The sequence below is a fragment of the Camponotus vicinus genome, unplaced genomic scaffold (genome assembly GCF_025532165.1).
Source record: "Camponotus vicinus isolate PSW18456_S1 unplaced genomic scaffold, iyCamVici1.0 SCAF_1, whole genome shotgun sequence".
NCBI lineage: Eukaryota > Metazoa > Arthropoda > Insecta > Hymenoptera > Formicidae > Camponotus > Camponotus vicinus.
Genome location: NW_028141945.1, coordinates 15,574,523 through 15,602,107, shown reverse-complemented (window position 1 = coordinate 15,602,107; position 27,585 = coordinate 15,574,523). Strand labels below are relative to the sequence as shown.

At 40.0% G+C, this 27,585-nt stretch overlaps 1 protein-coding gene across 6 annotated transcripts in view; it reads left to right on the top strand.

The window, feature by feature from the left end:
- LOC145977402 (serine/threonine-protein phosphatase 4 regulatory subunit 1) overlaps window positions 1–27,585 on the top strand; it is a 138,397-nt gene that overhangs the window by 33,583 nt on the left and 77,229 nt on the right. Inside the window, exons 1-2 of one of the 6 annotated variants that reach the window (XM_083109394.1) lie at window positions 15,046–15,070; window positions 18,733–18,814. The exons of 3 other annotated variants lie outside the window; for them this stretch is intronic. In XM_083109394.1, coding sequence (XP_082965520.1) covers window positions 15,061–15,070; window positions 18,733–18,814 — 92 coding nt within the window. In that variant the 5' untranslated portion in view covers window positions 15,046–15,060. Of the gene's footprint in view, window positions 1–14,999; window positions 15,071–18,732; window positions 18,815–26,033; window positions 26,918–27,585 lie in introns of those variants that run through there. 2 more of the 6 variants (XM_083109403.1, XM_083109422.1) reach the window with 2 other exon arrangements.

Below are 27,585 nucleotides of genomic sequence, written 5' to 3'. Positions count from 1 at the left end.
AAGACAAACGTATACACGCAGACACGGAGCTTTCTCTCAGCGATCCTGATGCTCGCATGGATAAAGCAAGAGTACGTCATACATTGTGCGAGAGATCGCTGCTGATCAGTCTTTAAACTCGCATAGAGAAGATTGAGCCCAAGTGTCATAAGCTATGCAACAATAGCATTTTTATCTTTCGCTTTGCCCGTCATTATTTTGCGCTTCACCTACTCGATCTCTCTTTCTCTCTTTGCCTCTCGTAATTACATATATAATAAAAATAAATAATTCACTCGATGCTGGCCCAGCAGTTCTTTTTAGGCCTGGAAATATTTATAGTATCGTTATATATTCAATTACACCAAGTAAAATGCTGAGCAAAACGTACACAGTAATTTCATAATGTATGAGTAGATAGATTATTAATTCATTATTAATTTATAGAATTACAGAATTATTATTACATTAATCGAACACAGTGATTAAATCTCTTCCGTTCGATTAGCTACAGATTAAAAAATGCAGTGTAGATGATTGTACATGTGATTAAAAAATAATAGATATTAGCATGTTATTAAGTTATTTTGTCGGAAGTTAAATAGAACTTTCGATAGTTACATAGAGCTTTCATATATCCGTTTATAAAAAGTAATTTTTTAAATAATTATTTTTCTTAAATTAAATCTAAAAAATCCTACAAAAAATTATTATTCGAATAGAAATTAGCTGAAGATATTTCTAAAAGATACCCAGCAATTTCTATACGTTACATAATTATTAAATTATTTCGTCAGGAGAGTTGAATAGAACTTTCAAGTAGTTTTCAAGTTGCTGTCCACTTATATAAAAATGTTTTTCTTAAATTAAGCCCTAAAAAAATTAGAAATTTAACTGAAGCACGATATCTCTAGAAGATACCCAGCAATTTCTAGCAATTCACAGTTTATCCCATGACGAGCAAGATTCGGCGAAGAACAAAACGTACAGGACGACGTATATTCGCATAAAGGGGGTTCTAACGAAATTGCACTCGAGTAATGTGTGCTCGAGAATCGTTCCGCCCTTTTCCGCAGCTTCCACTGCCAGAGAGTTTAACGAACTCTCTCTTTCTCTCTCTCTCTCTCTCTCTCTCTCTCTCTCTCTCTCTCTCTCTCTCTCTCTCTCTCTCTCTCTCTCTCTCTCTGGTTTAGGAGCGCCGTATTTTCCCCAAGTTTCCCCAAATGCCTATTTTCAGTCCTCGCGCTCTTCCTCCGCCAGACGGCTCGTATCGCGGACAGACAGAACTCGTTCGAAACGGTATTACCTATCTACCTACCTATTACCGAGAGGAAGAAGAAGACGAAGAAGAAGAAGAGGTGCTATGCACGCACTGTACGATTCGGACGTTGCGAGCGGATCGGCCAAATATACGCGGTGCGTCAGCGTCGCGGCGCGCGGCGTCGCGTCCTCCCTTCCTGCGCCCCCTCCCCCGTTTCAGCTGCCGGGCGCCTCGTTTGAGGTCAACGTCATCCGGCCTCTCCCTCTCTCTTTCTCGCTCTCTTTTCCCGTACGCGCGCGACTGTCCTCACCCTCTCCCCCTGCCTCCCTTCCGTCTCTTTTGCGGTATCCTTTGTAACGTCCCTTCCCCTATCTGTCTCTCTCTCTCCCCTTCTCGCTCTGTCGTTTTCTTCATTTGTCTTCGTTCGGGACACGTCGCGGATGAGCGAACTTTGAAACAAGCATACGCGAGTATTTACGAGGTCAGCGTTATCGTTATTGTAAAATTGAAGAGTTGGTGTAAAGGAGATTGTAAAAGTGTCGGATAAATTAAAAGCCACGACATGCACACATTTTTTATATTTTTTATTTTATAAATAATCTCGTAAGGCATGTGTAAATTTTTATAGCATTTTTACAAGATTTTTTTCTTAGAAATAAAGAAGTGGTCGTGTATTGCATACTGGACACATTCTAAATGTGTGAATATTTGATAAAAATTAGCAAAATAATATTTCGAGAAATTTTGGAATAATTGTTTCATCTTAAACCTTGGAGTATTTTACCGGCTGAATTATCGCGATAAAAATCCCTGTGTCCCTATTAAAAATTCCAGGAATTATTACGCGTAACTGCAGGAAAAATATAAATCTTGTACGGTAGAAGGATTTTCGATTCGCCTTGCGGTTAAGTGGACCTAGGCAAAAAGCGGAAATAGCGTGCCGCCCCAGTCGTTAAAACTACCGTTGCTTTTTTGCAAATTGTAGCCGATGCACGAGATGCCGTACCGAGTTACATTAGCATACGAGCGATCGAACATAATCGAGAGCCTTCCGCGAAAGGATCTGCGTAAGATATTCGGAAAGATGTTCAGGTAGTTCATTCATTATCCGCGTAAAATTTATAATCCTTTCATACAGCACGTATCTATGATAAAAGGAAATAAATTTAGCGAATTATTAATATCGAACCAATTATTAATATCCAACGATTAAAAGATTTACATTTGAATACATTTTTTAAATGTACTTGAATATATAAGATATACATTTCTTTCATATATATACAGGGTGTCTTTTAATAAGTTCGAAAAATTTTAGATGATTCTTTGTCGAAAATTAAGGGGGCTTTTTTATATAAACATTAAAAAGTTCTAATAAAAAATTGAATAAGGATTGTTAGTTTCATCCCCTTATAACAATACGGCTGAAAAAAATATTAATAAATAACCTTTTTACTAGTAGAAACTATCCACCTAATTTCACTTCTTTAACTTGTTTCAAATTTGAGAAAAAAATAAGAACTTAATTTTTTTACCCCCATTTTTGAAGGAGGGTAACTCCACAGGGGGGGGATGTGGGAGTATATGTTTATATGAAAAACTCCCCTTAATTTTCGACAAAGAATCATCTCCTAAAATTTCGCACTTATTAAAAAACCCAGTACATATATATATATTGATACTTATATTTATACTTTTTTGTTTTACATTTTCTATATTTTTTCTATATTTATTTATATTTATGATATTTGCCGATATAAATCGATGAAACTGGACTTGCTTTCGGAGAAACGAGATATTTCTTATAGATGGTAGTTGCATATCGCCGATTGCTCTAGTCTTCTGCAGCGTGTAATTAAAGGAGTGCGTTTCGTAATCACTCACACGTTCTCGGAGGGTTTCCGATTACCCACGGTAAGGGACAAGGTGCGCGAATTACGTGCGCTTACGGGATTCCACGTGTAACCGTGTAGTTTCTCCCGGTGTAAACGAGCCCGAAGACGAGAACGCGAAGACCGAGTGTTCTCACGTGTTGACGATACATATTCTCGATGAGAGAGGAACGTGCTTCTTTTGTGAATAACCGTGAAACACGCGTTATTAAACTCGCTTTATCGTGCGCGTATTAAGAATTAACGGCGAGCTAATATTAAACCCCGTGGCAATATCTCTTTATTCCGAAGGCGCGTCGGGCGCATCCTCTTGACACTTTGATCTTTACTCGCGTCGCTTCACGCGACCGTTTGACTTTAACTCTATGTTTACCTCGATTATATACATCAGATGACACAAGTCAAATTCGCCGCTTTCGTCCTGAGCCGAGCTAAATTTATCGCCAAACGCGGGATTCTTTGTTCTCGTTAAAACGCGTTACACCCAATTCATTCGGTCCAATTAATCCGCAATAATATCGAGACGATCCACGTTCCGAGAAATGAGAATTGACGGCCGAGTAAAGTCGTTAAGTTATCGGTTAACCGACTCTCTCGGCGTCGCGACGCAGTTCCGTGAAACGCGCGTGATGCGTGTGCATGGGAAATATTTCGGAATACCGAACGGGTTAAAGGGGAGAGGGACGTCGGGGGGGCCGGCTCGACGGGTTTGTCCGGATGGTAGTTCGGCCGGTGTCTCGGTGTCGGTACGACATCGACCGGCAGACGAAACAAAATACTGCTAAAATTAATCCAGGCCTTAGGTCATGTCTGCAAGGAGTCTAGACGACTACGACGACGACGACGACGACGATGACGATAGCGACGAGGACGACGCGACTCGTCGCCGAAAGTGGACCGAAGCGTGTGGGCGCGAGATACTTTAACGAGTTCTGGTATTTCGACACATTTCCGACTTCCTGCTGCTACGCTCCTACTCTCTTTCCATTGTCTGCGCGTGTGTGTTCCTTCTTTTTCGCTATATTTATTCCCACATCTGCTCCTCTCCTTTATCAGGATTGTTGTTTGTCCAGATAAGCGCGGTAGAAAAATTTAGAAATTCTCTTTTCCATTGGAAAAATTAAAAGAAGCGATTATTAATCTATTGAGATTTCATGATTTTATTATTATTTTTTTTTTAATCGTGGAATTTTGAATTTTTTCACTTTTATATTACAATTTTCCGAGAAAAAAAATATGTAGTTGCAAAAATATTTTTCATATTTATTTTTTAATTTAAATATATATTATGAAGCTTAAAAATGAAAAGGATGAAAGAGTCAAAAGAATGGTGGGATTTTTACTATACTATTAATAATTAAATATTTTCATACTATTCGCATTAACTTGACTTTTACCTTTCTCTCTTTATTTTATTCTCTCTAATCTTTCCTTATCATTTACACAATTTTATTTTAATGGCACTATTAGAGAGACGGAGTGAAACTTATTTTCGCTCTTTGGTTTGTTGAAATTCAATAGCTTGCCAGAGAGAGCTTTAGAGCTTTCATCCCCTACGAATCCGTAAGTTACGTAAAAGTCACTTATGTAAATTTAATCCGCGTCCAGGGCTTTTTATTTATTTAACTTTTTATCCATACTTACATTAATTCCTCTCTCGCGCAATTTACCAAGTATTATACGCTCGCGAGTAATTTTTCTCTTAAATGTAAAAGGAATCGTGCTATTTTAAAAAATATCGCCGCACGATTTTATCCACGACGTTGCACGTTGTCGAAATTCTAATTTTGTTGTAAATCGCCGTAAATCGTAATATACGCCACACACGACCACCGACCAGTCCTTTATCGCAGATTACGACCCTCTAACGTGCACGCCACGAATTCGATTTGCGCTTGTTGATGATGCGATGCGACCAGCCAGAAGCGACGAAATTTGGTTCGACGATGACTGGGTCGAATATTTGCCATGTCGTGCCTCTATTGCCGCTGCGTAGAACAGATAATACGGACATTGTTCGATGTGAACACAGCTTTCGGCCAGATGGCACGATTTTCCAATCGCCAACCTCCTCCCCCCCGCTCCACCCCCTGCCCCCGCTTTTTCTGCGCCTCGCTGCTGATTGTTGTTCGCTCCCGCTTTTCATTTGCAACATCGTTACCCGATGAGAAATTGACGACTATCCATTACGGAACGTCATTTGTTTGTTTATTTATTTATTTATTTGTTGCATGAGTTTGTCCATTATATAAATAGTGCTGTTGATTTCGAGAAAGAGAGCCGGAAATGATGTAACGAGTGCTCGTTGTTGTTGTTTACGGTGATTCCTTGGAATCACTGTAAATCCGTTTTGTATTATTCGCGCAATTTTATTATGACGTCGAGCAATCAATTAGCAAAAAATAAGCATCCGGCCATTGGAAATCGAGCTTAAAAGAAACGTGTCCACGATAGTGGCCGATAGATTAATTCTCCGGCATGATTACGCGATTCTGATATTTTGCACCTCGATAAGACCCTTGACTTGTTTTTTTTTTAAAGGCAGAGATCGCGGGAAGGTTACGACTCGGTGACGTCACCTTTAATCGCACCGCGATTGCATGATATTGCGCGACGTAAAGCAACGAAACGGAGCGCAATGGCCGCTGCGAATTTTCTAGCACATTGTGTAAATGTTGCACACCGCGTGTGTCGTTTGCATGCGCAAATAACGCGTATTTACTATGGGCCATGATGCGTGAAAAATAGTTGCTCGTCGATATATCGCATGTCGCGCCCGTACAATGGCTCCTGTTGCCAAGGATTGCTTTTTCAGAAATCGCAGATGCAGGAAGGAGAAGGAAACGGGGTCGTCCTTCGAGGATTCTTCCTCGAATCATGAGGATTGATTGAAAAATTGAGGAAAATTGCGCAAGGAAACGTGAGGAACTGGGAAAAATGCCGGTGATCTGTAATTATCTCTCATTGAGGGGGATCTTCAGGTCTCTCGTAAAGTTGATCGAGGCACGCGCCTTCGTCCTACGACCATCTGCCATCAGTCTCTCGTTCCTTCTACCGGTCGTTTCGTCTACACCTTCTAGCCGCGTTCCTTTTTTCTCTCCTCCGTTCGGAGGTTCGCGTACAACACAAGTCGCACGTTAATAGCTCCTCGAACTGTCGCGAGACGAGCAGCGGTATTTAATACGACGATATTATTACCCTTGCATCTGCCGCGGAAAATGGTCATTAAGGGGCCCTCACCTCATTAACGGTGTCAAGATAACGTAGAAAACGCAAGCTGGTAAACTTTTAATAACGATCTCTTGATTATTGCTGGCTCTGCAGGTTCCTTCGTGGAAACATCCTCGACTTTTTTACCGAGATTTACACTTTACAAAAGCAAACGAATATTGTTTTTTCTCATAGACTGTATTATATAAAAATTATATCATTTAGTTGACAAGTAACTCTTGATAAGGTGCTCGAAATCGCGTAAAATGTAAAATATGTTGATGTAACATCTTAAGAAAAAATGCGCAAAGTTATTTCTCCCATGTGATGTTCCAAGGGAGGAGGGGGGATTAAGGAATCGACGAGGTTAACGAAGAGGAAGCTGCGGCGAGGGTAGCGCCAACGGAAACAGCTACGAAAACAGTCGCGTCACCGGCAGCAGCCGGCTTTTAGGTCTTTGCTCTCTCGCGCAACTTCTCGCTTTGTGTCTGTCCCGTTCGTCTCTTCTGGTCCCAGCAGGGCCGTGTATTTTTTTTCTTTAAATGTCGATTAAAACATTCGAGATTTATAACGAGAAAATTATCTGTATACGATGCAAGAAACATAAATTTATCGAAACGCGAATATTATATTTTTGCACAAAATAAAGTGAAAATTTTTCTATTTATTATGTCATGTCGTTATGTGTTTTGAATATATTAAATGCTATGAGGAGTACGATTATTTTGTCAAAGCGAGTTTTAAACGAGGTCGAATGGTTTTTTTTAATTTTTTATAAGACTGCAGCAATAGATTAATGTAGTTCGATAGATAAAACTAAAGAGTTATTATCGGCAGTCAATACATTCAACTAACTCCATCGCAGCTTCCACGTGCCTATTCAATTTGTTCCAGCGTATCGACAACCATTTTGATTTGCGCGATATGCCATGTCCACGCGAAAATATTTCTGATCCAGTCATTTAAAACAAGACCAATATATATTTTTCTTTGTCAAGAGGTATTAATATTAAACGATAAATTATACCATTCCCTCTTTTTCTCTTTCTTCTTTTCTTAGACGTTGCGAAGATCAATTATGAATAAATTAGAAACAATTTTTCATCATTTTTAAAATTATTCTAAAAGTCGCCCCATTTCGGATTAACTTATAAAGATACAAATTCATGGAAAAAATGACGAACTGATATCTTTATTTTTAATCACGTAATGTGTTTTGATACTGAAAATGAGCAACATGAAAAGGTGCTTTAAAGTTATGAAATTATTTAGAAGTAACTTTTATAATTTCAAAGAAGCATACGCTCTTCTTCATTGTTGGTGAAGTGTCAATACCACTGCTAATGTTGATAAATGAGTATCGGTCGTCTGTCGCGGTGGTCATCCTCGTCCCCGAAACGAGGGCTTGGGGTGCCCGATGCTCCGGTTACGGCAGTGGTGGCTGCCTGTCTCTCCACATCCTCCGCACCACCGGCATCGCCGGGAGTAATCCGTGTGCATTTACGACCCTCGCCGTAACAACGTGCATGCGTGTCGGTGAGGGGCAGGTGTGTATACTCGGGTAGAAACGAGACTTATCCGTGGGGAGAGAGAAGAGTGACGAAAAAGAGATAGAGATAGAGAGAGAGAAAGAGAGAGAGGGAAAGGCGGAGGGAGAGAGGAGGAGTAGCGCGTGCCGCCGTCGACCATCCGGAGGCCAGGTGTAGCCTTTATTCATTTTACTCGCGTTTGTTACCCTCGGACCTCTGCGATTCCGATGCACCCTCTGGGTCTCGCTTCTGGGGCGCCCTTCGGCCGATGTGAACGTACGGGAAAAACAACTAAGAGGGAGAAAAAGAGGGAGAGAGAGGGAGAAAAAGTTGCAGCGATCAACGACCAGCGTTCCTTTGGAACACTAGCTTCGAGATGCGAATTTATACCCACCCCTCGCCAACACGCGCGCGAACGATGGCCCCGTGCGTTTTTATTCCCCCTTCCCTTCCATTTAAATTTCAATGTTTAATTTGTAATCTTATGTAAATTTTTAAGACGCGTTTCTATATTTTATAGATTTATCGCGAGTGGGATTAGGACGTTGATTGATTGTTGAAGCGATTCTGCGGGAAATTCGGGATTAAGTGAATTAAAAATACTTATTATTATTCTAAAAACGTATACAAACACATAGTTAATATGCGACACAAGATAAAAATCGATAACGAGAGTGTAACAGGGCGAAGATCGGTATTGTTCTGTAATTTCAGCGAAAGATCGTAGGAAATGGGCACCACCTGGAATTTCAAAAATCCACTCCAGCTGTCGTGTCTGGCGCGATCGACGAGTCTAATCCCAGAGTAGCGCGAGGGGGATAATCACGCTCCCCTTCATCGTCCTTTTCGTCGTTTTCCCCTGTCGTTTCACCCCCTTGGAGCGGCACACGCCCACGCGGAAATGACGCCCGCCCCTAAAGTAATCTACGTGACCCCCAATAACGATCTATTCGAGGAGCATTCTTGCAACGCTGCCGATTTTCCTCTCGATCTTGTCATATCGGACGCGAGTCTCATCATTCGAGGATCAGAACAGGGGCATTTTAAAAAAAGGGAAGAGTGAATTTAGTCAGTACGTACATCTAATTAGATTTCTTCAGTGTTTGATTTTTTTACACAAATAATCAGGTTATTTTGCCTAATAATACCCTCGCGTAGGATGCATCAGTCAATAATCAATCCTTGTAAGAGCTTTCGATTCTACATCTGTTATATGATAAATGATATAAGATGACGTGTGAGAAAAATGATGAACGCTTCTAGAAAAGAAGCATAATTTCAGCAATTTTCCGATGAATTTCCTTTAATATCGTGTCTATCGAACTTGTGCTCTATTTCTTTCTTTCTCTCTCGCGTTAAGCCGACATCGACGAATTTGCAGTATTTTTCTTTTCAATTCCGTCATGATACTAAGATCAACATCTCTCATCGGTTATCTCCTCGCGAGCGTCCCGTAGATTAGGACAACGTTAAAGAACTTTCCTCGGAGAGAAACGCGACGACGAAAGCCTTTTGACATGCATTAAATACGACGGCACCTAAGTGTTCAGCCTTCGCCGCCTCTTTCTACCATCGCTTTTCTCTCTCTGCGATGACAGATCCGGACTACTTCATCCTCCGGGACCTCCAAGGACCTCGAATCTTTTATCAGAAACCGTCTTAAGGAATGGTGGATACGAGTGCTATTTGAGAGCCGCCTTTAGAAATAAAAGAAGTTTGAGAAACAGGACGGAAGAAACTTTGAACGATTATTTCGAGTATCACTTAGAGTACCTGAAAAATGCTATAATGAAAGAAAAGCGTCACTAATAAGGAAATTTGTCTTTGAAAACTAATTCGCTGAACAAAAATATACATTAGATATTATATTTTCTTCTCTAATAATACATGTAAATTAAATTACTAATCAATAAAAAATTAGTTAAAAGGCTACAAGGACCAACGCAATGGTGGAAATATGCAAAAAATAATAAAACGGTTATTACAATAAAATAACCATATGAAAATGTTTATTTAATTTGAACATGACAAACGCCGCGTTTCAATCCAATTCGGATCCTTTTCAATGTCGACTAACAAAGAGAATAATAAACATTAAGATAAAATTAAAATTAACGGTCATAGGAGAAATGTAAATAAGTTTCGGAACAACGCAAAGTCAAAAAATCGGAAGCAAATATATGTACAATAACGGAAAATTTAAATTACTAATGATGATAAATTTAAATTATGATGTATTTAGGCATTAATTGCATCAAATATTCATATTGATTCTAAAATAAATCTTTGCCAACTAAAAGTTGCTTTTTTGCTCACGATATGGTGAAAAAAAAAACAACTTTTGGCAAATTTTCCTCGAGATATTCGGTAAGAGAAGGATTTCTCAGATAGTAGATAGACCGACTCGAAGAGATGATCCATTAGATGATGAGGTTCAACGGCCAGTTCTTCCTCGAGGAACAGGACCGAGGCGATTGGCTATCATATTACGTTAAACCCGGTAACTGAATATATCTCTCCAATAGTCGTCAAACGTCCGACAACGATCGAATTTGTCCAGCCAGACATGCCGCTTCTGGCGTCCTTTTTTCCTCTTTTACTCTTATTTCTCTTTCTCTCTTTTCGGTTCGCCACTCTGCTGCCAAAATACATCAGTAGAACGGGTTCTCAACTCGATCGCACGCACGTCGCCTCGAGCGTATCGCGTAAACGTATAATAAAAAACTGATTTTAGGAATCGAAACAAATCCTATTCTGTAGCTTGGATTTATTTTACAAACATTATTCTTTCCTGGATCTTTATTTTCCGTCAAAATGCAGGTGAATTCACACTTTGGGCGAAATATCCGTCTAATTTCGAGGAGAAACTCGGTTACCCGGTTGCCCGATACGCGAGTGTTGATGGCAATTGCGGGAAGATCACCAGTTGGTCCCTGGCCTGGAAGAGCCCGATGGAAGACAATCGCGCAGCAGGTCCTTAATTGCCATGGTGCGGTGGAGTGAAGCCGCGAACGTGCCGTGCACGTTCGCGTTTGTGCACGCGCCACAAGGTAGAGTCCAGGTGCGAAGTGCGTCCCGTCCTCTCTCCCTCGAAGCGTCTTAACCACCTTTCGAGTGTGCGGCACCTCGTGTGGCGCGAGCGCGGGGGTTTCGGGGGAGATGGAGAAGGAAAAAGAGAGAGATAGAGGGAGATAGACACCTCTCTCGTAAGGAGAGCTCGTTTTAAGGACGCACAGTGGGTGCCCCGTAGGTCGAGAAACGCGACGCGACGGGACGGATGGGACGAGAGAGGAGGAGGGGTGGAGGGAGCGGCGGGAGGGAGGAAGGGGGCTCTCGACAGGGCGGTTTGTGCCGCGGAGAGGCAGCTGCAACTGCGCTCGCGAGATAGCTTAGATCGTCGTGGCACGAGCCTTCACGGCATGTGTTTTCTTCGGCCTCTCTCTCTTTCTTTCTATCCATTTATCTATCTCCCTCTTGCATTTTGCTATTCCCCCTCCCACGTCCCCGTCCACGTCCTCTTACCTTTCGTCTTTCTTTCTCTTCTGCTAATGTTGTCTTCCTTCAGTGTGTTCCGTGAATTCGCCGAATGTATCGCATCAGAGACCGCGAAAATAAAGCTAGAACTCTTAATAATTTATGAATCTTTAAGAAAATGATACATTTTATAATAAAAGTTTGAAACGTTGAGAGTATTATTTAAAATAGAGAAATATTCTGATAATTTCATCAAAATTATTAATTTAATTGATATTATTGCATCAATCCATTGGACTTTAAATTTTCTATTTTTTTTTTATTAATCACACACACACACACACACACACAATGATATCATAAAATATAAATTTTTAAATAACATCGAATTTAAATAAAATTATTTTCAACACTCTACTAAGATTTGCTCTATTATTTTATCAAAGTATGCAGAAATCATATTCAATTAACAAAGTTTGATTCGGACACGAACGACTTACACATTCTATTGGTGCCGAGAGATTCTTAAGTTACAGTAATTATGGAATGTCAGTTGTCTCTTTTTCTCAAGACAAAAAATATCGCTTTGATATTTCTTCCAGGAATAATCGAACGTTATAATAATCGAACCTTATAGTCTTAGTAATCTTCTCCTTGTACGCCATCGCGATTGTCGGTATCGAGCACGCGATTCTACCTTCGTGCATAATTAATGAGCCCTATTGATAATGATGAGGGTAGGCACGTCCGCTTTCTGCATATTGTACTCCGTGAATTGTAAAACTCGAATATACCGTCGATATCTAATCGATCTATCAACGCGCCATTCAACTTCATTAACGATTACGTCACAATTAAAATAAGAAACTTCATTAACAAAGAATTATCGGACGCATATTCTGAAAATTAATCTTTTCCCATATCTTTACCCATAAGGCACCCCACATTCGCAACTTTAATTTGACGATAAAATTATTAAATTGATTATTTCTCAATTCGAAACGTACACAATCTTGAACAATCGCAAATAAATCGCATTTTTGCTCGAATAAATTTCATTAATGCATTAAAGTAATAAAATCTTGTCGGGGTTCGAGATCACAGAACCAGATTTTACTTTTAGAATTTTAATTCGAGCGATAAAAAATTGATTGATATTCAAATATTAAAAAGGTAAAACGCAAAAGTTTGGCACGTGACTTCTCGTAGCAGAACCACTCGTCTTGGTCGAGACACCCCATCCGTAAGCTCTGTTTTATGGGATACGAAGTTCGTTCCTTTCTCCACGGACATCTGGTACAGATCGCCCGGGCCCGGGAAAATTAATGCACTTTTTTCCGGCGTCCTCCCGAACTCCGTGCAAGCGTGTCACGAGAGAAGAAGAAAAAGAGAGAGAGAGAGAGAGAGGAAAAAAATAAAATCGGTACCTTTCTCCTCCCTCCCCACCCTCTTCCCTACCTGCCCTCCTTCCCTACACCTCGCAGGAGCATCTGCCACGGCGTTCGATGAAGTGATTTCTTAGTGCACCTTTTCCCTCCCTCTCCCTCCTCCCTTTTCCTCGCGGAGCAGCGCGTGTATCGCTCCGGGGTGCTGGCCCCGACGGGCCCTATGGGAGGAACCGAGAAATTCAGATTAGGTGCAGGTAGCCAGGTTGTGCGTGCGCTGCCGATACACTTTGCCGATACATTTACTTTTCTCCATCTTGCCAGCCGACTCTCCGAGAGTCGCTCCGCTCTCTTCTACGTTGGTTTTTCATCATTGCACTTTTCCCTCCTCGCTTTCTCTCTCTCTCGACGAAGAACTCGACCGACTAGCAGCCGTTCGAGCAGCCTCCTTTGCGCGCGTACGACCGGCATTGACAGGAACCCGGGTTACCATCGTTCGTATCGCAGCTGACACGCACGCGCCACGTGGTTACCCAACAGGCACCGTGTACATGTGTATATGTGTGTGTGTAAAGGTACTTTGATCTACGGATTATCTTCAAACAATTTAAAGTTGATTTTCCAGTCGAAAGTTTTCTCGAAGGTGTACATATTTTATCGCGATTTCTCGATTTATAGATACATATCTTTTAGACTAGCGCTTAAATTAGGACGTTAACATTGTTTTGTAGCGTAATATAAATGATTTATTACGTTAATTAACGTATTGTTCTCTTTATTTATAAATTACATAATAATAGTTTTATAAAGATGCTGATGGAAAATGAAACAAGATATTAATATATTGACATAATCAAACTCGATCTTTATATTATAATGTACCTATTTCAGCTTACAATTTAGTAAAAAAATATTTTACTAAAAATCTATCTTAAAGTATAATATATAAGACAACTTGCGTTTAATTTTATTCTTCCTTTTTTTATAAATATTTTAAAATATAGTTGTATAAATAATTATTCTGCATATTTCAATTCTTGTCATATATATCGAAGATTTTCTCTAAAATTATATAAATTATATAAATAACATATAATTTATATAAATTAGGGGCTCCCCCTTGTCTCCTATTGTAGCTGACATAGTATTGCAGGATTTGGAAAACAAAGCATTTCTTTCCTTAAAATTTACTCCCCCCTTTTATTTAAGGTATGTTGATGATGTTCTGTTAGCCATTCCTCCTTCTTTTTTTAAAGATACTCTTGACACTTTCAATTCTTTCCATCCTCGTCTACAATTCACAATGGAAATTGCTGTAGACAATAAAATTAACTTTTTAGATGTGACTTTAATTTCCGACAATAATTTTATAATTTTTGACTGGTACCGTAAAGATACCTTTTCCGGTAGATACCTACACTTCTTATCTCAACATCCTCTCTGCCAAAAAAGAGGCACAGTAATTGGTTTAATAGACAAGATTTTCCGCTTGTCTCACCCTGTTTTCCATTATAAGAATATTAAATTGGCTATCAACATCCTTTTAAGCAATGGATACCCTTTAAATTTTATTTTCCACACATGTGTTGACCGCCTTAAGAAACACCTTTTCAAATCAAATTCCTTAGTGAATAATACCCAGGTCATAAACACAAATGATCACATTACTTATTTCACGATACCATACGTTCCTTCAATCTCCGGGCGTTTTAAACATATCGTTAAGGATTTGGATGTTCGACTCTCATATTACAGTATCAATAAAATGAAAAACTTTATCAGGGCTCATAAGGATCCTCTTCCTACCTCCAATTCTTTGAACGTCATATACAAATTGAACTGCATGGATTGCGATGCGTCCTACGTTGGACAAACTTGCAGACAACTGCATACCAGAATTAACGAACATCGCAGTCACATTAGACATAACACTAATTCTCAATCAGTCATCACGAATCACAGGGTTGGTTTTGATCATACTTTTGATTGGGATGGCGTTCAGGTTTTGGATCGAGAACCATATTTGAGTAAAAGATTGATCTCCGAAATGTTATATATCAAAAGGCAAAAAAATGGTCTCAATTTGCAAACTGATACTGAACGTTTACCAGAAATTTATTTAAATATTGTCAACAACTTGCCAAAAATTTAACATAGTTTCTATCATAACAAATAGGTCTGCGACTTTGCGTATGTGTACATTTATACATTACTTGACTCTCTTTACCGTTTATATATAAGTCACATTTATCCGTTAAAGACGAGTCGATCTTTGTCTTCGGAGATGTTAAGTTGTCTCTATTCGTCTCCTCGGCGCGTCATTATCTTCGATGCCTGGAAGTAAGTCTTATTTCCGTAGTTTTAACTTCTTATCTTTTTAACTTTTTAATTTTTATTTCTTTGACTATATGTTCAGTTTATTTAGATCATTTTTAATAAATTGACATTAAAATAATTTCAATCTCGTAATTTTCATGTTTAATTCTTAGTACTTTTTCCTTTCTATGTTCATATTAGTTATATTATTTATTTAACTTATTTATAACTTATTTATTTTATTTCTTTGACTTTATGTTCAGTTTATATTTAGATCATTTTTAATAAATTGACATTTCAATCTCGTAATTTCATGTTTAATTTAGTACTTTTTTCTTTCTTTGTTCATATTAGTTACATTATTTATTTAACTTATTTTACTTTTGTCCTTTGTTTTTACGTAGGCATCGTCAAGATAATGAGATACCGAGACATTTATTATCGCTTTAGACAGCACCCTTTGTAACAGACTCCGATATAAAACACTTTGTTATTATATATTTTTTTCATTATATTATCTTTTATTATATACTTTCGCGCTGAAGATGACCCAAAAATAGGGTCGAAACGTTCGCTATCCTCTCTTTGTATGCTTTAATATCAATATTTATTTGATTGTATTATAAATAAATGTGTTATAACATCGACACTCGACTCGTATTGCCATTATAACTGTTTTGTTTAATTTTATATTTCGAGTCTTATATTTATTAATTTTTGTTATATAAATTATATATAAATTATATAAATTATATAAGTAATAAATTAATAATTAATATAAATAATAAATGATATAAATAATATATAAATTCAAATCGGAAAATTAATATAATAATAACTTGTTTTAATTTTGGCGAATATGCTGAAAGAAAACAGATTGTTTTTACCCCTGACACGAATTTAAATGTAACGTAAATAATGTTTGTCACACATAACGTTAAAATCTTTCAATCTTCAAGGAGATTGCTCGTGTTTGATATAAATATTTTCGATGGCACGAGCACGCATTTATGCGAGTGTCACGATTTAGATAATGCGAGAGAAGGAATCTTTTTCGAGCGCAAAGGGCTCGCTCTCCAAGACGCCAGGCGCACAAGGGTCGATGGTTATCTGACTTCCTGTCCGTTCGTATGCCCCGCGTACGTGCTTTCGCGGTCGAACGAAAAGGAGCGAGAGGAGGAGGGGAAAGAGGAGAGATAGAGAAGAAGGGGGAGGAGGAGTGAGAGCAATAAAAGTCCGACCAAATAAATACAAAAGATAATCGACACCGCGCAGACAGTCGTGCGAGCAGCGGAGGCTCATCCCCCATCTCTTCCCCGCGTTACTCCTTTTTTACTTTTTCCGTCCGACTAGCATCTGTCGGTTCTGCTAAGTCTCCGCAGCGAGGCAAGAAACGCATATTGCCGCCAAAAGCGACGGCACAAAACAGGAAAACAAGCCTCTCGTTTCGCCGCACGGTTGTTACTTTGACGTATTACGGTCAAAATCGAGACGAGAATGGTAAAAAACGAAAGAAACAAATTTTTCAATTTTTTTTCCTCTATTTACAACTTGCATTTACCCCTCTCTCCTCTCTTCGTTTTCTCTTGAATAGATTGAATAATTTTTTTTGTATAAAGTTATATATAATTCCTTAATAAATCGCTGTTGGAACATTTGCCGAACCCGCTGTGAATTTAAAGACGATCGTTAAAAGGCGCGTGCCCGCTCGATACGTAGTGCATTTACATTTTTTACGTATTGCCACTTATTATGCCGCAGCCGAACGAGAGTGCCGAAGTATCTGAGTCGACGGCTTCGGAAAAAAGGAAGAAACCGAACGAAAAAGAGTGCCTCGATATGAGAGAGAACGAGAGAGAACGATAGGTCGAGGGGTTGTGGAGCCCGGGCACGTGACCGGAAGGCGGGGGGCAAAACGGCGCACGCGCCGTCGTCCTCCACCTGGCGCATCACCTGCTGCCCCCTGCTTAAGCCTCCCTGTCTCCATCTTCCTCTTCTCCTACTCCTCCGCGTCCCTATCCTCGTTCTCTCTGACCTCTCGCTCTATCATCTTCGATTCTGCCCAACCCTTCGAGCTTTCTCCTCTTGCGAGCCATCCCGCCTCTCTCTTCCCGGATGGCGGGCGATATTAAGTAGCTGATGTAATGCACTATCGCATATTACATTTAATTATAATGCATTGCACCTACATCGAAACGCTTACAATTAGTAGATTGTTTAAACCGATAGTCTAGATTCAAAGTCCAGCTATGATCTGGGAATCAATTTTAATATTGATCTGTCAACACGCAAACAATTTTAAATTTATTGTTTTCCTATTATTTCATATCTCGCGTATTCTAATAAAAAAAGAAACGGCATTTTAAATCAATTTAATATCAAAAGTATATGAAAAATATCTTATGAAAGAATTAAGTCTCTCTCCCTTCGAATTATGGAACATTGTAACGGAAACAAATTGCATTCCTTTTTTGGTAAGAATCTGGGAGACACATAATATAGGACTAGAGTCCTTTCTCCCGAGATCTTGAAGGACATGACGTTAAATCAGCGGTCGCGGAATTTTTCTTCTTGCACATAATTAGACGTCCCGTTTGGAGGATGATTGAGCTCCTTGTAGGACGATGACGATGACTCATAATGAAGATGACGATCAGCGTGTGGCGCAATTATAGAGTGAGTCAGGACGAGGGAAGCAGGCGCAGCGCCAGGTGACAGATGCGCGTGTCTTGGGATGCTTTCCTGTATACTTTACAGGGCATCCCGTAATGAGCGAATCCATCCGTAACACGCGCGGCTTAGGAGGATCGCAGGGGAAAAAAAATGTGAACCAATATTTAATCAAACTTGTCATTAGCGCTTGAGGGTTCTCGGTAATCATTCATCTCGGATTATAATCGCGGAAGCGAGAATACGTGCTTCGTTTTTGCTCGTATGCATTTTTTTCAATCGCTTCATGTTGACTCGATCGAGTAGACATGATGCAAGATATGATGGATTGTTGAAACCTACCTCTATGGATCTATAGGTCTTCATAGATATACTATTTATACTTACAATTTTATATTTAATGCAAAACGATCATTGTCATTAATGCAAAAATATATTTTTCGTCATTAATGACAATGATCGTCATTAATGACGAAGATGATTGACACAGATAGTATTGAAGTAGTAAACGTGCGTTTTATTTACTTTGAAAGACAAGGGGGGAGGGAGATAAATCAAGAGAAGATTGATCCAAAATTGAGCCAGATGCAATAGTCTCGTGATGCTTTCGGAGATTGTCAAGTTATCGAAGAGAGATCGGAGGATGTTAAGGTATCGGGCAACGACACGAGATCATTGTCCTGATCGCGACAAGCTGGCATGCCGGCTGCGACATGGATGCCAAAGAACGCCTCCTGCCAAATCGGCCTTCCGCAAATATGGCCGACAGAATATTGAAGAGAATATTCTTATGAATAGCCAGGGATATATTAACAGCAGATGAATGATTCCTCCTTATACTTCCTCACATAGGGACTCATCGTTTCTTATCGAAAACGAGAAAATGATCATTTCTCTTTTTTCTATATCGAATGATGTGATGGGAGAAAATAATAGCATCTTGATTTTTTTTTCTTTATTTTTGATTGAGATTTATTAATTTTTTTAAATCGATTTTCTGTTTTCTTTTGTTACAGGTAAGTTTTTCAAAGAATTAGAAAAATATTATTTTGGATTTTCGGATATTCATCGAGAACATGATCTTGTCATTTGGAAGATGTGAGTAATTTGAAAAAATGCATTTCTCTCTGTCATTCTATTTTTTCTTGTTACATATCATGCTATATATTAAGTTTTGAAATCTAAACTTAATAATGTTTTTACTTACTTTTGCTAATAATATATGATAATACTTGACACATATAATATTTTATAAAATTCTCTCTCTTACAATAATTTTCATTAAACTATAATTGCTATCAATTTAATTAATTTTCTTTTGAATTATCGGATTCAATCACTATATATTTTTTATATATTATTTTGCTTTTTAATTTTTTTTTCTTATATTTTTGCATTCTTATATTCTTTTATTTTTATAAATCAAAACATGTGCAATCGTTAACCAATCGGTTTCATTTCAAGTTCTCGATATTTAAAGTTGCCCAAGTTCTCTTATATAATTTAATCTTCTTTTCTTTTGTGTGTAAATACTGGTCTATATTTATCTTCATTTTTTATTTTTAATTTTTACACTCTTTTCATACCTGTGATTTCTCGCTGGATCCATTCGGTTCCATTTGGCAGCCATAGATGATCTCGGCACTGTTATTCGCCGATGAAAGTGAATGCGTTGGTCGCGGTTTGCACGTGGGAGTTCCCGTTATTTGAGTCGCATCGACCGCTCTCTTTCTCTCTCTCTCTCTCTTTCTCTTTTTTTCCTTTCTTTTCTGCTCCACCGACTCAGACGTAGTATATTGCTCTCACTTTTGTCCGCTCTTTTTTTCTGTCCATCATTCTTTACGCTTCATCTCACTGCATATTCAATAATATTTGTTGTTTTCGATATAAATAAGCAACTGCAAACAATATTATATTGATGCAGAAAAATAAGAATAGAATTATTTAAATAACAAAATAATAAAAATCATCGGTATTTTGAAGGATGCATATCTATCTTTAATGTCACTGATATCAAGGTATTGAGAGAAGATATGGACACTTTCTGTCAGGTATCAGCAGCCATGTTTGATTCGTGCAGTTGGGTCGCGCGTGCCGCTTGATCGAGCCTGAATCGTCGTCGTCATCGCCCGTTGTGAATGAATTCGTTATCTGAGAAAACGGTCGCGACCCGTCGCTGTGAACCGTATCACGTGGGTCAGTCGCGTCATCGCGAAACGCAAGGGTGGAGGTAGCATGGAATTTACGTTACGTATCCTTTCAATAATTTCTCGAGCGATTCTGTAATCGGCCGATTAGTCACGCCACTAATCGCGTATCTGCGATTCTAATCGCTTGGCTACTTGAAAAGTATGTGGCACGGTTGCGAAATGGGAGATTAAAAGGAAGGAGGGACGCTCATAGTCTTTGAAGTATCGAAATTTTCAGATTCTTTTAGCCTCTGGTACTCGCTTTCACTTCGCTATTTATCGTTATCCTATAATGTACGATCGCGATTATTCGATACGATATAAAGGAGAAAATTATCATGCATTCAGGTTATTAATTTGATCAACTTGAATCAATTTTAGAAAATTTACGAGTTGGCAGCGCGAAAATATAACTCGATTTTTCGCGAATTTTCGAGCTCCATCTGCTTCTGTCGAAGAAGAATCTCTTTCTGTCCCTCGCAAGATTGTGCGTACGCACGAGATCGCTTGCGTTTAAACTGCACGCACTCCTCGGCGAGAGCGCGCGATTCAATGTCGCGCTCGAAGCAGTCAACAACAAAATGTATAACCGCTAAAAATACTCTCTTCCTTTCCGTCGTCATCGTCCTCCATACGGCTCCGTTCATGACTTTTCGTCTTTCTTCCTCCCCGCCGCTCTCACCGCTTTCGCTTTCGTCAGACGAATCCATTCTGGATCGTACAGCTGATTACGACAAACAACACAACAGCCGTGGCTATAAAAATAATTCCTCGACTGCGAAAATAACATTTCGTGGGCCTGAGATTTTCTTCCGATGATTTGGCGACGCTTAAAATGGATCGTTTTTCGAAAATATCGCAATTGCTAAAATTTTATTTCCCAGAAACTTAAATTTGATAGAGATCGAGAGAAGGAATTAGTGTCAATTATGCAAGTGTCTCTGAGAAAAAATTGACAGTATTTTTGTTTTTAGTTTTCAATACTAAAGTACAGTTCTTTCTTTGATAGAAAATGACTTATAATAATGAAAATTATAGTTTTTCTTACATGTATGTATTTCATATTTTTTTAATAATGCTTGACATTCGTTGTTTCTTGAAATAACGAGTAGCTATCGCTAATACTTTTGTGTTGAAATTCTTTTGTAAACTATATTATCAAACATACATATGTGATATGACGACAATTGCAATTAATGTCAATGAGGATGTCATCAAATAATATCGAACCTTTGGAGCGTAGATTTGACGTTATCGCGCAATTCATTCGCGTCATAAAAGTATGTACATGGTAGATAAGAGGAATTATTCGTTTGCATCAATTATTGGTTTGCGCCAACCACAATATTGTTTTACTTCATTCGAAAAGAGAGAGAGAGAGAGAGAGAGAGAGAGAGAGAGAGAGAATCTCTGCCATAAACATATTTGCAAAACATTTAAAAACTCGAAGAGATAAATTACAAATCTTTCAATCTTGATTGGATTAGGATTATTTGTACTTTTTATTCTCACACACATCTACTTCTTGAAACAAATATTCACATATATGATTTAATCGTGTGTGGATGTTATATTATCATATATTATTATAACTACAGTTACATTAAATTGTTTAATAACATATGAGAAGTTTACAAAAAATTTAATGTAGAATTTCAGTTATGTTTTATTCAAGATTACAACTTTGCGTTTCATTCACGCAACCATTCATAAAATAAAATTGCTAACGTACGAGTACCTCGAATTTTCTACCAGTCATTCAATAGTAATTTAGTCAAGAATCTCTTTTCGTACACGTCAAGAGATTTCTTGAATCATCGAGATACTTGGAAGCGTCATTCATCTATTTGTCACTAGCAGAACGCAATTTTGTGACATTATATCACACGTATAGATCGACTCATTCTTCCGCAATGTTACTTATATTATGTTGTGTACTATTTTTCAAATTCATCGGAATTAAGATTACGAATCGCTCGAGCAGGATTTTAAGAAAATTTCTGATTCACTTGCCGTGAATAATCATTAAACTAGTTTCTCCTTATATGGTGCAGGATTATTCTCTTTACTCACGATGACGTAATCAAGGAATTTTATTTTTTGTCCCCTTTCGTCGAAATTAAATCTTACCCAGCAAACATCAAGTAACATTTATATAACTGTTAGTTGTAATTTCCCACTCAACAATATAACTGTTACATGTTATGTAACTGTTATTTGGGTAAAAATGTTTCTTGATAAATTCGATGATGTCGCGATGTAAAAAGAATTACGTCAAAAATGGATTCGCGACAAAATTACCTGTTTTGATTGCTAATTATTCATCATTTTGCTGAGAATGTTTTCCGACAAGTATGCGCGGCGAGTCGTGTTTACGCGTAAAGTTGTAGCGAAAACCGAACGCCGAGGATACGAGTGAAAGTAAGGCTATCGAGCAAAGTTGAAGGAACTTTCTGTCTCTAATCGGCGTAGACCTATCAGTCGCGATTATAACGACATCGCACACGCGGGTCGACGCGACGCAAACGTCATGTCACACGCGTGACAGTTCTAGAAAAACAGCGAGCAAGATATGCGTGCGCAAGATAGGTGAGATGCAGCGATGAACGTCTGGTTATAAGACATTTTTATTTTCATTAAATGAAGATATTACGTCACGATGTTTGTCTTTCAGCAGGCCTGACTCTTTAATGCGTTCCTAACTTTTTAACGAGTTTTTAATAAGTTAAATGCGATTTATAGCTGTAAAAAAGTGCATTGTAATTATAACGCATGCTAAAAAATTATGCAGATTAAAAGTTTTTGTTAATTGTTCGCTAAAATTTCACGAGTTGAAATTAATCGCGAGAGAAAAAATTCCATAAAATGCTGAGATCGGCAATAAACATTATTTCGAATAAATTACTTCAATTTGTGTAATTTACATGATTATCAAATATTGCTGCGATCACGTGTGTCATTCTTGAGAAGATTTTACAATACATATGGTTGTAGAAATAAATGTGAATTCAATGTTAGATTAGTGGATAAAAAAACATTCTGTCGAGTGTATTCAAATTTCATTGAATTCTAAATTTTTTATGCGATATGCGAGATGATGATTCTTAAGAAAATATAATAAATAGAAGAGTGGCAGGGATAATAAAAACAAGAAGCTTTACGTGTGCATATATTTGAATAATCAAATGATACTTCCGCTTCCATCGATCGCGTATTCTCGTTAATTTAATATCCGTAATGAAATATTTACAAGAAATGTTCAATAGTAATTTTAGAAATGACTAAACACAATTTAGCTCTTGATTCAAATTGTGAAAATAAGCAATGAATCAATATTTATTTTTGCAGTGTAAAATATCTTTTGCTTTTTAACACGAGATCATACTCAGTTTTCAATAATTATTAAATTTTAGTCATAATTTATTGCTAGAGTTATAATAATATTTCATTCTCTTCCGTGACTTTTTTCAGTTTTAACGTATAATATTTTTTCTTATTACGATGGTAGTAATTTTTAATGCTCGAAAATTTATGCGACACTTGACCGAGATTCATAACGAATAAATGTACAAAAAAAAATGTATCTTTTTGCAGCAAAAATCGAAAATAATATATTTCAATCGTAGTGTTTGTTCGCCGATGCATCGACTTTCGGGCTTGTATTCCTCGGTATCGGCCGCAAGAAACGCCGAGAAATTCCGGCTCGCGTTTCTCCATCGGCTTCGTTAAAAAGTTAAATTATCGAGAACCGCTCTAGTCGCCAGGGCGACGCGTGACGTCTGTCGACGCGACGCGAACGGGCCGCAACCGGGTCGACGTCACGCGCGTCACGTTACCTATCTAGGTAGAGAAGCCGCGAACGTCGAGGCCGTTCATCGGGAACAATAATAACTGGCGGCATCGACGAGGAAACGAATTTCTGTGCGGTCGTTGGAACGTCAACGGCGATCGACGTCGATAAACGTCATCGAGAAACGTCAAGGTGCGACGAGGTCAGGTCCGGGGATGACTCCGGGACGAACCTACGCTTTTGCCAGATTCAACGAAACGATTAATCATTTTAATCCTGACGCCAAGGCAAATTTTCTACGAATACATCGGGAGAATTAGCAGTATTCGAGGAAGAGCTCACAAAAAATAAAAAAAATTTTGATAGTGTGTAATAATTGTACTCGAGGAAAATTTTGATTCTCTAAATTTAATTGATATAATTATTATTAATTCATAAGATAATAGATATTGATTAAGATAAAATAATATACCTAATAATCGTACTCGAAGAAAATTTTGATTCTCTAAATTTAATTGATATAATTATTAATTGATAAGATAAAATATATATTGATTGAAATAAAATAATAAACATATTAAATATATAATATAAAATAATGTACATAAAACAATCCCTCTAAAAGAGAGAAAAAAAATTTATAAATTAAAAATTAAAAATTTTTATAAATTAAAAATTATAGAAAGATGACAATATATATATGAAAAAAATATAGATCTTTTCAAGTGATTGTCAAAAGTCAATATATAAATTGTTTTGACAGCATCGATAGACACTTCCAACTGAAAAGTTTCGCTATAAAAAAAAAAATGGAACATTTCACTCTCTAATCGAATTGATTCTCGTAAACGAGTAACTACCGCGTGCCCGCGATGTCGTCAATCACGTGACCACGTATAGACCATCGAAACGTTCAAGGTCTTTGATCGGCAATAATTCTGCGATAATGCCGAACAGGAAAACAATCGGAATTTCCTCGAGCAGTAAACGCGCGATATAATTTCAAGCGAGGTTATTCAGTTTTTTATGCACTTGTGTATTTAATTATATATCGATTATCGGGAATTATAATTGTCATCAATTTGCAATTCTAGCGTCGCTGAATATTCGAGAAAGTTGGTATTATTATAACGATACGATGAATATTACAATTTTTCAACGAAAAGTAGGTAGGTTCTGTTGACGTTGCCTTCTGGTGAAATGATGACAGATGAAAAAAGAGAGGGAGAATTTTCTAGCTTTCCTTTTCGGGATAATTGACAAGAATGACACTTTAAAAAAAGCTTAAAAAAATACAAAAATCTCGAACACACACGTTTAAAGTTTCAAAACTTTTAATATCTCGGGGAACTCCGAAAGAAGCGCTGATGCGCTTTTTATTCACGCCGCTCTCTATAAAGCCGATTGCGATGTTCGTTTTCGGGGCAGGATTCCAGCAAGAAATAACGAATTCAGCCAACGCGTTCTCTGATTGTAAATATCGCATTTTTTATTCACGACGAGGCAAGGTGCGCATAAAGATGCGTGGGAGGGGGAAAGGGCCAACTGGTATCTCTCTCTCTCTCTCTCTCTCTCTCTCTCGTACCCAGATAAGATCGTCGGGACAAAAATCTCTAAAAAATAAAACTCCTGAATTCGCGAGGGAAACTCATCGCCGTCATCATCATCATCATCATCATCATCATCATCATCATCGTCGTCGTCGTCGTCGTCGTCGTCGTCGTGATCTCATTGTTGCCGTATTACGCCGTACGCGTTCTCCACCTTACCCTCGACGCTCCACGGACGCGCACGCACGCGGCGGCGTCGGTTACGTGTGCGACACGGCCGCTTTTATCGCCGCACGCACATACGCGTACGCGGCACACACGTGAGCGCGCGCGCTCACGCTCTTACACTCGTATATACCGCTCGGCTTCAGGTACAGCGCCACCCCGAATACCGGATATGACGACACTCGCGCACTTGGCCCGACGCACTCCCGAGATGTCTCCCCCTTCCCCCTCCCCCTCCCCTTCTCGCGCGGCCTCGCCGTCGCTTCCCTCTCTCGCCCCGCCCTCCCCTCTTCCTTTCCTCCCTTTTCGCGTTCCTCGCCCCGACTCGAGAACGCGCGGCTCGCTCCCCCTCCCCTCCCCCCTCCGCACCCCTATCCCCCCCCCGTTTTCCTTCGGCGGCCCGCCGCCCGCCGCCCGCCGCTTCCTCGTCTCTCGGCCCGCTATTTACTCTCGTAGTTGCGGCGACGGCCGAGCGCGGCGCTGGCGGCGCCGCCTGCGTCGCATCCCGTCGACTCGCGCGCCGCGGCGTTCGCTCTAGCGGCGCAGTCCCACGCGGCTTCTCGCGCGTGTCTACCACACCACACCATTACTCGCGTGTAGTACGCGCTTCCGTTTACGTACATGTTGTTTTCGTGCGCACGGTCGCCCGCGCGCGAGCGAGCGAGCGAGCGCGTCCTCTCCTCCTTTTGTTTTCCTCCTCCGGGAAACGTGTCTTCGCGCCGATTCCGCGAACGCGTGCGGGGAAACAATGCGACGAAGACGACGAAGACGACGAAGACGACGACGACGACGACGACGGTGTCGAGTCGTTGGCCGAGCGTGGATAGGTGATGGCAAAAGGGGGAAGGGAGAGAGAGAAAACAAGACGTACACACGCTCGCAGCCATTTTAATCGCGTCGAACCGGGCCACCCAGTGTGTAACGCGAGGGAGACCGCGACTGGTCTACGCGTGCCGCCCGCGTCGTCACCATCATCATCGCCGTCATCGTCATCGTCGCTGTCGTCGTAGTAGTAGTCGTTCTCTAGTCGACTCGGAATTGCGCCTGTCGAGGCTGCGCGCCTCGCTTCTGCGCACGCTTCCGCGCATTAGCCGCGCGTCGTTTTGCGCCTCTCTTCACGCCGCTGGCGCGTCCCGTTCTTCGTGCACGCTCGTGAAATCGTCCAAATAAGTGAAGGTCATCCCGAGACGCGGAAAGGACGCGGTGGAAAATTACGCGTAATTGCCCCGCGTTATCGTTGGTCGGAGGGAAGAGGAAAGGAAGAGGGAGGGAAACGCGATTCTCAGCGTCGCCTCCGAGAGTTCCTACGGTTTCGCGACGCGGAGTGCGGCAATCGCATCCAAGTGACGCACGATGACAGGACTGATTCACCGAGATGCGGAATCGCGAGGGAGGCGGCGGCCCGCGAGACCCAGGGCGGGAAAGACGTCATCGTCGGAGGACAGAGGTGAGAACCTTGATTGATTAAGGTTGGGGAGAGGAAAGGGGGCGGAGAGAGAGAGAGAGAGACAGGGAAAACCATCTCTGTCGCGACGTCCAGTTTCCTCCGATCGAGGCAAACTTCTCGTCGGAGGAGCGGCCGCGAACTGCGAGCGTGCGAAAGTTTTCCGCGCGACGCAGAGAGGCCGAGGGACCGCGTGACACGGAATCTGCGCAGTAGCTTCGCCGCGAGATCCCGCCGACGTTGTCGGCGGCGTCGACGTCGGCGACGGCGCCAGAGGAGCGTCGTCGTCCGACGGAGACGCGTATGTGCGCCGCGTCCGAGAGAGAGGAGTTCCCTCCCCCTCCTCCTCCTCCTCCCGCCCCCGCTTCCGTCCCGCGTGCGTAACTCGAAAGAGTCTCGCAAACTCGAGCGCGAATTCTTCGGCGCCGATTATTGCGACGTTGCAGAAACTCCGATTCCCCCCATCCCCCGCCCCCGCTACCTTGGCTGCATGTGCGTTACGCACGCACACGCGCGTGCTTCTTCGACTCGAGATATGTAATGTATGGTATAACGAAGAGAAAAAGTGTATTTATTTTTCTCGTGGTAGTTTTAGACGGGAAGAAAGTTGCATGTATGATGCAGTGTGGATTTCTCGTGAAATTTCGTCCAATTATTGTAATAATTTGCAG